The 16,110-nt window shown below is 43.3% G+C and overlaps 1 protein-coding gene across 1 annotated transcript in view; it reads left to right on the top strand.

Annotated features, from left to right (window-relative positions):
- FNDC1 (fibronectin type III domain containing 1) overlaps nucleotides 1-16,110 on the top strand; it is a 101,668-nt gene that overhangs the window by 48,404 nt on the left and 37,154 nt on the right. Inside the window, exons 6-11 of the mRNA XM_058534059.1 lie at nucleotides 3,676-3,774; nucleotides 5,351-5,468; nucleotides 7,353-7,540; nucleotides 8,252-8,359; nucleotides 11,238-11,426; nucleotides 12,652-15,360. Of these exons, the coding sequence (XP_058390042.1) occupies nucleotides 3,676-3,774; nucleotides 5,351-5,468; nucleotides 7,353-7,540; nucleotides 8,252-8,359; nucleotides 11,238-11,426; nucleotides 12,652-15,360 (3,411 nt within the window). The remainder of the gene's footprint in view (nucleotides 1-3,675; nucleotides 3,775-5,350; nucleotides 5,469-7,352; nucleotides 7,541-8,251; nucleotides 8,360-11,237; nucleotides 11,427-12,651; nucleotides 15,361-16,110) is intronic.

Raw genomic sequence — 16,110 nt, 5'->3', positions numbered from 1 at the left:
ATTTTTGCATTTTTGATACTGCAGGAGAGCATTTTTTAGGTGGAAAGTTTTCATTGTTCTGAGTCTTTCATAGACACCTCACATTAAAATGTTATTTAGTAGTGATAAGTTTCTCATCTGACTGGTGCTATCTTTTCATTTCCTCAGTAGTGAACCGCTGGCTCACCTGAGGATAGCAGAAGGATTTTTTTTGCTGTTGGAACTGAGGTGGGGTTGGGGGGGAGCTCCAGTCCCAGCCTGAATGAACAGCGCAGGCCTCTTGGGATTCTGCTACAACGTGCTAGCTTTTGAATTTCCACCACGTAAAAAGCGTTGGACTTGCCATCGTGAATGATCTGAGAGGCTACCATGAGGAGGAGGACGTCTCACTGGACACTTGCTCCATCGTGGCGGGGAGGACGGGATGAAGTGAATTCCCTGGAGATGTCGGAGTGGGCCTGCTGTGTTATGGGACGCCTTTCTCCGGGTTTTATCCTGCATAGGAGTTTAATTCTGTTTATAACCAAGATGCCATTGAAAGTGTGGCACTGCAGAGAATGGTCAGACATTAAAGGAACTTGGAGAAAAGAGGGCCTGAGGTCCAGGAAACCCCACCCTCCGAGTCATTCATTAACCACGTCTTATTGGGCATCTTCTATGTCAGTCACCACCCCAGGTACTGGGACCCCAGCAGTTGCTCATGAAGACAATCAACAGAGTGAATAGAGCTCCCTATGGTGAAAGTGGCCTGGAGTCAATAAAGCAGGCCCAGGAGGCAGGAAGTGCTGAGCGCCAGTGTTGAGTCCCAAGGTCAAAGGAGGCCCACAGGGAGTGTGAGGGGACCCTGGGAATGTGGAGGGGACAGGAGCTAGCAAGCCCCAGGACATGAAGTGGGAGCGGGATGGTAATGAAGAATGAGGGCGTTTCAGTTTGGACTCCTTCAGAAAGCTACGACAGTCCTTCAGAAGTCGAGACACTCGGAGTTTCTCGCACATCACACACTCGAGGTCCACTTGAGGTCAGGGAAGTGAGCAAAAGTGTTGGCTCTGACAATGGGGGGGTGCCTGGGGTCACTGGGCTGGTGATGCTGGGGTCATTTCGGTAATTTTATTTCCACTTTTTATTCAATAATCAGGAGCACAGAAAGAAGTGTGTTTTTATACCATTGTATGTGCTACATTATCTCTCTATGAAGAAGAGGTGGACTGCGGCCTATCCAGGTGTCAGGCACTTTCTGGGCCCTGGGGGCTGGTGTTACTGCCCAAGGTGGGGGTCGTCTGCCTGACGCAAGACATGCCAACAGTCAAGAGGCAAGGCGATAGGAGAGAAAGGACTTTATTACAGCTTGCTAGCAAGGGGGAAGATGGCCGACTAATGTCTGAAAGAACTAGCTTACAGAACAAAGACCACAGGCCAGGTATATAGAGGGGTGGTCTCCGGGTGGGGGCAGACATCTATCCTATCAGGAACTATAGTCTTTTGTTTTACTGGATATGCATCAGAGACCAGAGCAATGCCCTATACCCAGATCTTTCAGTTGTCATTGATGATGGCTCTCAGCATAGGCTCTCTGCCTGGGTGTCATCACATTCTTAAGGAACTCAAAAGAACAAAGTTATCAACTTATAGCAGCTGGGAGGGGCCATAAAATCCACAGAGCATGTCCGGGTTAGTTAGTCAGAAATCATTCAAAGTTACGATATGGTTTCTTTCCTACAACATGGCATCCCTTATGTCAACCTTATGTTGAGCCAGTATCACTGGTGCTCCTTTATTTCTGGACCCTGCTCCCTCCTCACCTGCATCATAAGAGCCTGGGGCTTGGAGCCACACAGAACTGAGTGTGAGACTTGGCCCTGCCACTCAGACCATGACCTTGAGTGGGTCATCTCACCCCTCTGAGCCTGCTTCCTCATCTGAAATGGAGACAATGAGAGTAACTTCCTCATGAGCTTTGTTGGGACTAAATGAAGAATTGATGTGCAATGCTTAACACAGCGAAGAGACTTGACTCCATATATGTGAGCTGTTATTCTAGTTCACTGCAGTACAAAGCTCTTGCTTCACGATAATCTTGGGCCAAGTTTAATTTGGAGAACTCAGCAAATCAAGAATCTGGGCATAAACAAAATCAAAGAACTTTAAGAATTCCATTGTAAATATGTAAAAATGTCAATTGTGGGAAATTATTCATTTCTGGGTGGTTCTTGATAAATGATGGGCCACTGCTTTTCACGTTGGGTATTTATTCATGTTTCTGGATGGTGAAGTTGAATGGCAGAGTTTTTTCTTTCTTGTCTTCTGGCGTGTGTCGATTGTCAACAGCACTGAGAAGTGAACAGATCTGAAGTAACTCCTCTGTTTAGAAGCTTATTTGATGTTCTATGAGTCCAAGTGTTACAAACTTGATTCCTCCCTTTTACAAAACCTGCATTTCATGAGTCTCTGGTAGGATAAGATGTGAGAGCCTGAGCCTAAATAATTTACTCATGGCACAGCGTGAGTTTCACCTGCCCTGTATATAGAGAGAGAGCAGGTTGTCAAATATTATCTCTTTCCCTTGAAATCTGATTAGTCTACAGCAGTTTACTTTACATAAATAGGGCTCTCTGTGTGGGGTTTTTGAACACGGGTCTCCTTTTATGTTTAATTCAACATGCTGTTTGTAAAAACAAAATGTTTATTTTCCCACTGCCACATGAAACTTTGCAATTCCTGAAGGAAGGATTCCAGTGTTATAACTTTCCTTTAGGATCTTAGCGTCACCTCTATTAATTTTCTTAGGTATTACCTGATGATATAACTATGTGCATTAGAAATATATCAGGTTGCCTCATTTTTATTCTGGAATTGATTAAGACTGCTACAGGAAGCTCAGTCAATAGAGACTAGAGTTAGGCATCAACAACCTTGGGTAAAGGGAAGATCATGAGTCCCTCTTAGGGGCATGACCTTGGGCAAGTCAATCAATTTTTATGACTTTATGTCCTTATTTGTAAAATAAGAAGGTCAAATTGGAAGATAACCAAGGTTTCACCTGGGTCTCAGACTCTATGATTCCATAGTACTCAGGAATTACAAGTTTTATTTCATCATTGTAAATTTTTTTTCAAATAAAGTGTTCAAGTTTAGGTTAAGTTGAATACTAGTGGGCCCAAAGTGCATTTTAGGGGGCTGTGGGGGGAACTAACTGAAAGAACAATCCAGAAATAAAGGATATGTTTAAACTCTTCCATTCCGAGGATTTTAGTTTCGAAGGGCACAGCATCACATCTGGGCTGCTAACCTGGCCCACTGGCTGTTCTTGTCTCTCTCTCTTCTTTTTGATGAAAGATATAACCAGAGTCACCCCTTTTTTATTTTGGAAATAAAAAGAAATTGGGGGAGTTATGTGGGTAAACATGCTATTCTTTTATTTCTTAAACATTATTATCTTTCTTTGTTGCTGATGAGCTAGAAATCCATTTCATTTTCAAGACTATAGGTAAAAATCACTTCCACATTTTCTAACATAATACTGTTCTTGAGTTTAGTTCCTGTAGTGCTTGGTCTCATCTTGAGTTGTCCTGAGGAAGTGGGAATGCCCCAGAAAGATGAGATGGGAAGGAGGGAAGGTGGGAGGAACGCAGACAACTAGGGATGTGTGTTCAGGGAACACCAACCGCAGAGCCTCATCCCTTGCTCGTTGGTCCACAGCCTCCGAGTCAGTGTATGTGGTCTCCCTGCAGTCCATGAACTCCCAGGGGCGGAGTCAGCCAGTCTACAGGGCTGCCCTAACGAAGCGGAAGATTTCAGGTATGTTTCTGAGGATGCTTCTGGTCAAGCCGTGGTCTAGGTGTGAATGCAGTGTTGTTTCCAAGTGATGCTGACGGGGTGATGAATTACATGGATTTTATTGAGTATAAAGGAAACAATGGGGCCGACTTGGTCATTTTGGACGCAAGCGTGTTTCTTTTATGTTCAGAGGCTAGAGTGTTCTTGTGATGAAATGTATTTCTCTGTATGTTTTGAATGGCTTTACTGTGCTGTAGGTTTGCCAAGATAGGAGCAGCCAAGTACTTATTCCATTTAGGCACAGTCTGATCCATGCATAAATTGGCCTCGGTAACAGACTGTGAACAAAGAGAAACAACAGTGGGTGTAGAAGAGGTGGCATGCAAGATATGCACTCAAACTTTATTTCAGCTAAAATTGTGTAAAAATGGCATTGAGAAGAGAGAGCAGAAGGTGGCAGTGGCTTGCTGATAGCCTGATCATCGGTCACTTACTAAGGGATACTTTTTTCCACATCCGTTCACAGATATTTTTTGTATTACTTATATTTTAACAAATTACATATGCCTTTTCTGGATCATGTGCCTTAATTTAAAGAGGCAACCTATAGCATAATTATTTTCACGAATTCACAATTTATTTGTGGATTATAATTTTATATAATATGTGTTATTATATTATTACATATATTTGTATATTATAATTTTATATTTTTAATTCTTATAATTTTTTACATTGTATAACAGAAGTCTCACATACATGTTGTTTCACTTTTATTATTCATTAATTGCTGCTATCGAAGAAGTCCATATCACTTTTCTAACAGGCTAAATAATTCCACCCTCCCCTTCCTGTAGTAAAAGCCACATCTTTTTGAAACATGGTCCCTGAAAGGTGAAAAGAAAAAACGAAACACACAAAAAACAAAACAGAAAACCCAAGAGACTAAAAAGCAAAATTAAAGACATCTTGTGAGTATTTAAGTTAGAGATTGAACAAAAACTATAAGCTTAATGACAATGATGTATCCTGTTGGAAGTCGGCAAACTGAATTCTATTTTATATCTGAATATAACGTGTAATCTGCCTCAGAATCACATGTTCTAAAATGTGAGGACATTGAACTCAATGTGATTTGTGCAGTTGTTTGAATCAGAATTTTCGTTTCATGCCACAAGGGCCAAGGAAATGCTCTGATTTGAGCTTTTCTTCCCCTAAACTTCTGCTTCCTGTAAAAATTGCATTATTTCCCAGGAAATTACAGTGCATACTGGCAAAACACTGAGTTACTTGGAGTATCTTTGGCCAAGGCTAAGTATACCTCTGGGACTGTTCTTTATGTCAGTTGAGTTGGGCAGCTTTTAAATCTCCTGCCAATTTCTCAGACTGTGTGAGAAGAGCAAGAGGAGAGACTAGGATTTTCTACATCGACCAATCAAATAATTGCTTCACTTTCTGTTCTTTTCATGTTATCTACATTAAGCATAAGCAATTAAAAAATTATACAGGGTGAATAATAAACTCTGGGGGCCCAAGGAACTCAGGGCAGAGCCTGTTGTTAGAGACAGCCTTTCCATGTGTCCCATTGTCGTTTCAGAAGAGGATGAAATGGACATGCCTGAAGACATCAACGTCCGGGTTATGTCATCCCAATCTGTGCTTGTAGCCTGGCTGGATCCTGTTTTGGAAAAACAGAAGAAAGCTGTTGCGTCAAGGTACTTTTCCTTGTTTCTTTGTCTTTATGTGTGAGACGTGTTTTTTCTGGCCCTGGAGAGACATGTATTTATTTGAATGATCGTATCTTCTGGCATATATGAAACCTGGCCTCTTCTGTAGCTGAACGGCAGACTACTCCATGACAATCTAGCTGATCCCGAGTGTGGCCACTCATCTCCCGCAGATCAGGTGTTACCAGGGCCTCGTGTGATGCACACAGCAGGCCTGCACATCTCACTTGCTCAAATCTTGTGTCTGGAAATTTCCTAGATATTGTTTCTTTCTTTGTTGCTATTTGTGTTTTGCTTTGTCTCATTCATGATCTGTTCCCATGCAGAGGATGTGAGTCCATCCTGGGAGGAGTCTTACCGTTCCTCCTGTTATCGGGGAAGAGTGGCAGTAGGAAGGATTTTTATGTAGAGTGGTGAACGTTTGTCTAATGCCTTGCACATGGAATTCCTCTTTTAGACATTCTTCAAACACTGACTTGCTTCATGTCCAGCTCATTTGTGCATAACAAAATGCACCGTATTTTCTCTTAAGCCATGACGTTATATTATTCCGTTTTTTACATTGATTTGCAAGAGCAATAGATGAAAAACCAATCATGAGGTTAAAATAATTTTTGTGTTAAAGAGGCCACTGGCGAATACCATTTCCAGTTAGTGGCAGACTAATATAGTCATCAAAATTTTTTGTGTTAAATGACTGAATAGTTTATATAGCCAAGAGAAAGCCAAAGGTTTGGTGGCCTAGTCACTACGTCTTAATTTTTGAACCTATCTGCAACCAGGAAAAGTGAATATACTTTAAAAAAACGAAGGAAATATAATGCTGAGATTTTATATATATATATGCTGTTATTTGGATTAGATATAGTTTCTGTCACTGTCTGCTAGTGAAAAAAAGACATCTGCTTCTTTTGAAAGACTTTGGAAGGTTCATAGTGATTCTCTCCCTGGCCAGATGGTCTCCCCCAACATGAAGTGTTCCTGATTACCATTGGACTTTGATTTCCAACCTCTTGAAGAAAACAAAAGAGGGTTTGAGTTTTCTTAGCACAACTCTTGTGTTAATTGGTGTGCCATGCCTGCAACTGAAGTCTTATCCTGACTTATTAAACATCATAATGAATAGCACATTTTTATTGCATCCAATGCTTTCTATTGAAAGGCGGTCTCAAAGAAAATTTCTTGGAAAAGAAATGCAGTAAATGGCATTTGCAAGTCGTAGAGTGTTGAGGATGTCTCCTGTCTGCGATTGTTGAATATTACCATGTTAGGGCACACCATGTTTCTCTCCCTGATAATCACACACACGAGTTCCTTTTATAAGCAACTCTGTCCTGCTCTCTTTGTTACTCATTTTTGTTCCTTCTTATAAGGTAGTAAGGCTACTCAAAACCACACGTCGCCTTTCCTCTAGAACCTATGGAAAACAAGCCTGCTTTGCCATGAAATGAGTCTTCTTGTCTTTCTATTCTAGAAAGCCAAGATACTTTGGGCCAATTCTGGTTCGTAATACTGCCCTTTCCACACCACATGCATACACAAACATACACGCACACATCCCTGATAAGGTACTTGCCTTCTCTCCCTTCCCTTCTTAGTCTCTGCTTGAGCTTTTGAGCAGTAAGACTTTTTGGTCTTGAAAAGACACTAAGCTCCATCTTTCCTAGCCTACTTCAGATGCCTTTCCCTGGAACTTAAGTCGATTCTTTGAGCCCATAACATAGGCAGAAATTTAGATTTTTCTCCTCTTTGATTTCTCTACTTACCTCCAGAAGTCATCACTTATGGGGAAGGAAAAACAGCAAGGAATCTAGTGTTCAATTGCGGAGAATTGGTCAACTGGGTGCACTGTTGCCTTGCCTTTTCTTCTAGACAGTACACTGTGCGCTATCGAGAAAAGGGGGAGTCAGCAAGGTGGGATTACAAGCAGATCTCCAACAGACGCGTGTTGATCGAGAACCTGATTCCAGACACCATGTATGAATTTGCAGTCCGTATTTCACAGGGTGAAAGAGATGGCAAGTGGAGTACCTCTGTCTTCCAGAGAACGCCAGAATCTGGTCTGTATTTAAAATGGGCTTTGGTTTTTCAACTTGGGAATTACCCCTGAAATAAGATTTAAAGACAGTTTAATAAGCCAATAGTGATAGAGGCATTTTTTAAAGCAACGTTAACCCTAAATCTTGGAAGTGTTTATATGAACGCAAAGAACCTTCCTTGGGCCCATGTTTTATCCTTCACTGGCCGTTTTCATTAGCATGTTATTCTGACATGCGGAGCACATTAAATCGCAGCGTGGAGTATTCATAAATCACCCATGTGTGTGGATGCCCCTGAGTAATGCACAGCTCTGGAGTGGAGGAGAAACCCTTCTTTCCTAAGGCTGAGGTTGTGTTTGATTCTTGGCGAGAATTTGACTCTATTCAAGGCTACAATTATTTTCTTTTAAACTATGTCTTTAAAAGCTTTATTAAAAAGAAGTGGGAGCTGGATTTGAATGTTCTTTGTATATTTCAATATTCAGCAATGAAAGAAATTCTGAATTCCTAAAAGCATTTCCCTAGATATGTCTAAACTCACTATATGAGTTGGTAGAACTGTCATAAATCACTATATTGCACAAAGAGCAAGTGAAGAATTTTCTGTCATGTATAATAAAACTTAACACAGTAGCTCTTTAATAAAAAATGTGTATGGAGGGACCATAGGTCATATACTTTTAGAGTATCCACAAGGGCATTTTTAAACCTTGGATCCTGGTCCTTTTGTAGCTCCTACCACAGCTCCTGAAAACTTGAACGTCTGGCCAGTCAATGGCAAAGCCACGGCTGTCACCGTAGCTTGGGATGCGCTGCCTGAGACCGAGGGGAAAGTGAAAGGTAAGAACCTCCTTCCTTAAAGTAGAAGGTGCACACGGGAGTGAAATGGCCCAAAGAGAGATGGTACCTTGACTCTGATAAACGCTGGTTCTAATGGCAGGTTTAGTGACTGCAGAAGCAATAAAGAAACAACATATGTATATGGGGTGCTAACTCAACGGACAAGGAGATTTCATGCAGAGTTTTCATTGTCAGGAAGATCCAGGTTGTCTTGAAGATGACTTTTCATCTTCCCTGTACACAGGGATTTTGGTGCTGCTATCAGAAGGGGTGTTTTTAATTGTATGGGTGTGACATCTTACCCTTTACCCATACAAATGACACCTTGTTATTATGCTATGGGTCATTTCATTGTGCTAGTAAGATGATGGAAAGTAGGAGTGAGCAGGAACCCCGTGGAACCATAAATGTCTTAAACGGGGCCATAAATATTTAATGGGTTTGAAAATCAAGTCCTGTAATAAAATAAAATGGAAAATGGATTTTTTCCCCTATTCGTCAGCCTTTTTAATTAATTATTTTTTTGGTTGAGGAAAATATGACAAAATAGAAAAAAATATTGTAGATTTAAAAACGGAAAATAGAATAAAATAATCACTAGTTAAATTTAAAAATAGTCTGCTGAGAATATTAAATAAAAGCACAAATCATTTCTTTTTAATGTGAAAACATTCAAGAACCTTTCAGAAGTCTGTTTGGAGATATTTTAAAGGGCCATATTGAGGTTTTCCCCTGACATTGTCTATACAAATGTACCCTAAGGGTATTATTGTTACTCGATTTTGGAAGACAATTTTAATATGTCCAGAAACTGTGAACAGTTTGTGTAAGCTTAATGAAATCCAGAAGATTATCACTAGTCTCCTTTGAGAATTTCTTAATTGAAAAAATTGAATCATTCTCTTTTGTATTCAACTGTAAGTCATCTTTGCTGGACTGTAAGAATGTCTTTTGACGGAACAATAGAAGTTAAGGAAGGTAGATGTGAAATAGTATTTTCTAAACAATGCTTTCTCATTTTCAAGATTTTTGGGAATATATTGTACTATTCTTGCTCATTTTTTCAGTGAAATAAATGAGAAACAAACGAAGAGAAGAAATATTTAGTTGGCCCCTTTAGTCATTCTTTTTATGACGATTTGAACATTGGCTCCTTCTGTATTATTGTTGTGATTCTGAAAAGCCTTCTGAAAATTGAATGAAGACATTTTTTGGCTGACGACTTTTTTTAGTTATAAAAAAGTCAGTTAGAGGCTGGCCTGGTGGCATAGTGGTTAAATCCCCGTGCTCAGCTTCAGTGGCCTGGGGCTCGTGGGTTCAGATCCTGGGCTTAGACCTACGTACCACTCATCAAGCCATGCTGTGGCAGTGTCCCACATACAAAATAGAGGAAGATTGGCATAGATGTTAGCTCAGGGACAATCTTCCTCACCAAAAAAAAAAAAAAAAAAAAAGTCAGTTATTGCTCCTTTAGTGACTTTATTACCATGCTACTTATTTTTTTTCTTTCCTTCTCTCACATCTTAGTTTATATTTATAGCTGTTTCATGAAAGGAGCTCCCTGGTAGTCAATTAAATATTGCCAGATATAATAATAGCTACCGAATTTTTATGTCCAAAAGAACTCACATGTCTTAATCCTGCTTGGGTAGTAAGTGGTGGGATTGAAAATTTATAATTATACTAGGGCATTTTTTATGTATGAGAAATATAAAACATAATAGAAAAATATCCTTTGACATGGTTAAATTTTTTCCAGATGAATTGAATCCATAAAAAAATCTGAATTACAAAATTTTATAGACAGTGGGCTCTCCTAATTCTTACTTTTGACCACCACAAATGACTAGTTTGTTCATTTTCAAAGGGAAAAGAATACTGTGTTTTTTTTCGGACAAATGCTGCAAAAGCATTTTTGGTTGAAAGTTTTAAAATTAATGTCCTTTTTAAAGATTAGATCTTAGAGAAAAGAAAAGATCTTCCATGCTCCCCTAGGAAGTATGATAATTGTTTGGCTTTACTGTAACTCAAATTATTTTTCTTGATAAGTTTTGTAAATCTTGAGCTCATTGGGAGGAAGATAGGCATGACAGTTTTTAGTTGAGGCTGAAAATTATGCCTTGAAACATGGCTTCCTTATGTTACAGTATTTCCATATAAGCATAGACATATATTAGCTCCTTGGACTGAATTTGCTATGATTTTCAAAGTTGAAGGGTATTATATGTCTACAGATATAGCCAATTAAAGATGGAAACATTAGACAACGCATAAATCTATTACTTAGCAATTTTTCCTCTCAGTTTTAAATACTGTGAACTTTCCTATATGCTTATATTCAGTAAGAACTTTTATAATTCCTACAAAAGTGAAATTATATTCAAAAGATGGAATTTATCTGGCTTAATATGCAAATAAAAATAGCCCAGATTAATAAATTGAAACTCTTGAAGGTGTCAGCAGCTCTTCAGAATTAATTCCTAGCAGCTGTCATTTCTTTTTCCATGGTTTCTTCTACTCAGGATGTTTTAATTCTGTCATAGTAAATTGGTAAATAAATACAATGAAGAAAAAACCCAAACGCAGTGTAAATATTTTTGGTAAATTGTAGGAAGATTGGGCTCCCAGGTTCCATATGTTTCATTTGCTGAAATAGAAACTTGCCAGCTGATGAACTCTGTAGCCCTGTCTGGTGGCCTGAATGAATCCTGGTTCACCTTCTATTGCGTCTTTACGCTCCAGCTGCTGACTTGGCGTGCATTGCTGAGTATTAATTTTAGTAATGCACGTTCTAATTCATCCTGCCCATACAGTCTGTCTGCTGGACACAGGACTGTTTTCAGTTTCCTCCTTCCAACCGTCTGCCAAATCATTTCAGAATACATTCTTTCATACGCCCCGGCTCTCAAACCATTTGGAGCAAAGTCCCTCACCTATCCTGGCGACACTACTTCTGCCCTAGTGGACGGTCTGCAGCCTGGGGAACGCTATCTTTTCAAAATCCGGGCCGCTAACAGGAGAGGAATGGGGCCTCACTCCAAAGCCTTCATTGTCGCTATGCCAACAAGTAAGCGTTGTATATTTGTGGCTCTTTTTCTCTCTCTCTTCATTATTGCTAATTGTGGTGTGTTACTTTGAATCATGCTTTTGAGTTTAGAACTGCTAAATGATTTTTGGGATAAGTTTGCATATTGATTTCTAAAATATTTTGGGGGTCCATTTAGAAATTAGTCTCCCCAAAGACTAAAATGATATTGATGCTAATAACATTAATTACTATGACAAATTACAATAACATGATATGTATTCATTATGTGATTAATCTTATGTCCCTGTGTAATTTGGGTTTATGATGACAGGGAAAGAACATTTTTACACGTGTAATGTGACATTTTTAATTGTTAGCTCTTCAATTTCTAAATAGCATTAAAAATGTTTAGTTTGTATTCCATGATTTTGGAGGGCAGCTTTACTCAGAGGAATTTCAATTACCTTGTTTATCTGATCAGTATCAAAACCAAGCAGATTAATAAAATGCAAAACTGGAGTGGGATGTTTTTGGACTGTGTTTTCTTTTCTGCTTCCCCACATTTCCAGCAGATACTGGTAGCTCTCTCCTTCATTATGTACCATGAGGATCCAGAGTATACTGCAATATGAAACAGTTCTGTCCTGAAGAAACTGAAATCGATGAAGTTTGCTCCCTCTGGATTCCCCATTGCTATATAAATTCCCCTCCCCTTACAGCATCCTTCCTGCATTCACTCTTGCTCTCAAGAATGGGTAAATTGTAGGGTACAAGTGATACAATGCTTTACCTACCCTGGGAGTCTTTTTATTTTAGGCCTTATTTTGGAATTACAAATGTCTCCATTATTAAAGGGATTTCAGGAATAAGGGGGAAGCAAGTAAGGACATACTGGGGCGATAGAGAACTCTTTGGAATGGCTCAAAAATTACAAATTTGTTACTCGCCCCAGTCACTTGCAAGTCACACACAACACATCTCCATATAGTTTTGAATATAGATCATTCAGCATTTTGTACCAGTCTTATATGTATTTCTTGCGGACATTGTTAAGAATGACTATATCTATTACTTAAAGCAAAACAGAACGTTAAAGGAGACTGCTATAATTGGGAAAATAAATGTCCAATATCTAAAGAATGAGAAATTATCAATTATAATTACTAATTTTAAATGCCTCCATACTGCCATTTAAATCCTTACTTTCTGTTGCACAGCTTTCCAATTTCTTCTTTGACGGCAAATTCTCTAAAATCTGTTACAGCCGGGACCAGTGGGTCTGACATTGAGCAGAAAGCAGACGTGGAGGATGATTCCAAACCTGAAAAACCCAAGCCTTCTTCACCCTCTCAGAAAGCTCCAAGTTCCTCAAAACACATGCATTTGCCTGTTTCTCCCCGGGGCAGAAATGTCAACAATCAGCTTCTTGACTTGAAGAACAAAATATTGGCTAACGGTGGGCTGCCCCAGCTTCCCCCCAGGAAAACTGAAAGGTTGGATCTTCAGTCGACAGAACTCACCGATGAGGAGGAGCTGGATTCCCCAGGGGACCCACCGCCATCGCCCTCGGAGACCCAGGACCAGAAGCCACAGCAGAGGACACCAAGTAGATCTGTCCACCCAGTCTTTGCCCCTGGAAGGACTCCAATGAGAGCCCGAACGCCAGTACTGCCCCGAAAGGAAGGCGTAGATAAGCGTGGCTCCTTGGTGGCCTCCCACCCTCGTCCAGGGGCGTCCCCCTCGGCCTCGGCCTCTTCTGTCCCCCACACACCCACTGAGGGCAGTCCTCGCCGCCCTTCTGGGGGGCCCTCTACCAACCCGCCTTCCAGCTCTATTGACAATGACTCCCTGGGCCCAGAGGAGGAAGAGCCAGCCGCAGGCTCCCGGCACCCCAAGGACGCGGTCTCCCAGCAGCTGCCTCCCAAGAGCGCAGCGCACTCGAGACCAGCCCTGTCGTCCAGCCGCCAGTCGGCCTGGAACGCCATGCGGGACAGGGGCTCCGCGCCCCACAGCGCAAAACCAGCCTTGCCAGCTCGGAGGGCACCCTCTTCTGAGGATGGGGAGGAAAATTTGAGTGCTCCAGCCCCACCCTTGAGACTTTCTCCACCCTATGGGGGGTCCTCTCGGCTGCTGCCCACCGAACCACACCCAGGGTCTCCGCTCTCCAGGGGCTGGAAGGATGGGCAAGCTACCAAGTTCAGTGCGCCATCGCAGTCTTCCAAGTTTTCCTCGGTCTCTTCTCATCTCTCCTCCAGGGCACAGGTCTCTGAGGGAGCGGATGCGTCTGATGGCGATGACAATGGCGATGACAATGATGCAGAAGATAAAAGGAGGCAGGCCGAGGCTACGGCCCCGACGTTTCGGGCCCGGCTGCCCGCAGGTCCGCCTGTCTCTGGACATTTCAGTTTGCTCAGAAACAAGCCCTTTGCCGCCCATGGCAGATACCCAAACAGGTTTGGCAATGGCCGAGGACTCCGGTTGCAGCCCTCCAGCTCCCCGCCATCCACGGTGTCCCCCCGAGTTCATTCGAAGGTGAGTTCTCACCCAGCTTCTGACCATAGGCGTGGCTCCGATATCCATGAAGACAGTAAGGAGAGGGAGGCAGAAGACGAAACGCCACTTCCTGCCACCGTGGTGAATGACCACGTGCCTTCCTCCTCCAGGCAGCCTGCCTTCCGGGGCGTGGACCACCTAAGAAGAGGCCCCCAGAGAGGGGCGAGCCTTCAGCGGAAGGAGTCCCTGGCAGAGATCCCCAAATCCGCCGGGACTTGGGCGGATGCGCATCCTCAGGGCAAATCTGTGTCAAAGGCGCAGGAGGTTCAACAGAGCACCGACGTGGGCGTGGAGGGCGGTTCCCCCAAAACACAATCGTCCCCTGCTCGGCCGTCCACGGCACGGTCACAGCAACACCCCGGGTCCAGCGTGCCCAAAAGGATGGGTGCTGGGGCTGCCGCTCCGGAAAAGCAGCCTTCTTCAGCCATCTCCGTGTCCCAGCAGCAGCCCCGCGGCCCCCAGAGCAAAGAAGTGGGGCGTCCGCCTTCCAAGCCTGCTCTCCCCCAGGCTGGGCGTCCCCACCCCACGTTGCAGGAAAGCGCCTCCTTCTCGGACCCTTATACGTCCAGAGACAGTCAGTCGCCACTCACAGCAAGCTCCCGAGGAGTGCTCCCCACGACTCCCCAGAATCAGAATGGGGATTCTGACAGCACAGAAGCAGAGGCCAGAGGTGTCCGGGCGCCCGCACACTCGGCCCGAGCCAAGGACGCCACCCCGTCCCTTCCCAAGCACCGCCAGGTGGAGGCTCAGACAGGAAGCGCGGGCGACAGTCATCTCCGCAGAGCCCCAGGCTCATCCCCGAGGCCCAGCAGGCCCAGCAGCCCCCACCCCTACGCCCGCCCCAGGGCCCCGGGCAGAGCAGGGCCCCAGGCGGTGGGGAAGAAGGACGGCGCGTCCCAGGCCACGCCATCCAAAAAGGAGCCGCTGACGTCTAAATCTCAGCAGTCGGTCTCGGCCGAGGATGATGAAAACGCGGGGTTTTTTAAAGGAGGGAAGGACGAGGACCCTCTGTCTTCCTCTGTTCCAAAGTGGCCCTCCTCCTCCATCCCCAGGAGCAGCAAATATGCCGATGGGAACATTGCTAAAGAGGAGAAGGAGCCAACCATCGTGCTTGCGCCTCCCAAAGTGGGCTCCTTCCAGGACGAGAACGACACCCCAGTGAAGCGCCCTCCTCCTCCTCCACCTCCTCCTCCTCCAGGCAGCTCTCCGAGAGCTTCGCACCTCCCGCCCAGACAGCCCCCTGGCAGCCCTGCCACCCCAAGTCCCACCGTGGGCCCCCCCGCCTGGCCGCGGTCCACCACCCGCGCCCCTCTTATCTATTCCTCCACCACCCCGATGCTCTCCTTGCGCCAGCGCATGATGAACTCCAGATTCCGGAACCCTCTCTCACGCCAACCTGTGAGACCCCCTTTCAGACAAGGTAATTTGTTTTTACAAATAGTCACTTAACATTTTCTTGACTGTTCTCAGTAGTGTTCATAGCAATTCCTGGAAGGATCACATTTTATTTTATTGAGCATCTGCTATGTCTAAGCACTGTGTTAAGAGCTGTGCAGATGGAACATGATTTCATCCTTTTACCATCTCATAGGGTTTGCATTGTTTCTCCTGGTTTTCAGATGAGGAAGCTGGGGCTTAGGGATCTGAGTCGTTTGGCCGAGGTCAGACAGCTATGAAGTGACTGAGCTGCCATTCCAATCTCAGACACTAATTCCACAGCCCTCTGTCATTCCACCATCCCATACTGCCTCTTTGAATCCTTAACATATGCTCTTAATCTGTGAACATGTGTCACCACCATGATGCCAAACTCAGCTTCCTGTATTTTAGGTTATGTTTAGTTGTTCATATGCCAGGGTATATTTAAGGAATCCACAGTAAGAAATACAATACCTATGTAGGCTGGATCTTGTTCTTGTTGATTCTGCATATGGAACTCTCAACTGAACATACCCCGGGACAAACTCAAATGTCTTGGGTGTGAATTGCTTAGACATTGCAATCAGTGAATGTTATTTAAAAACTCCAGAAAATGCATGTTAAAGATGCTTGTCACACAGAGGAGTAACAGGCAGATGTGTGACTTACACTTAGGATGGGACATAGCTATGAATGGAGTCTAAGCTATGAAATGGAGTCTACGCTATGAACTGGAGTCTACATGGACTCC

Source organism: Diceros bicornis, chromosome 39, assembly GCF_020826845.1.
Source record: "Diceros bicornis minor isolate mBicDic1 chromosome 39, mDicBic1.mat.cur, whole genome shotgun sequence".
Classification (NCBI taxonomy): Eukaryota; Metazoa; Chordata; class Mammalia; order Perissodactyla; family Rhinocerotidae; genus Diceros; species Diceros bicornis.
Note: the sequence above shows the minus strand (reverse complement) of the source record. Positions and strands in the feature narration are given on the sequence as shown.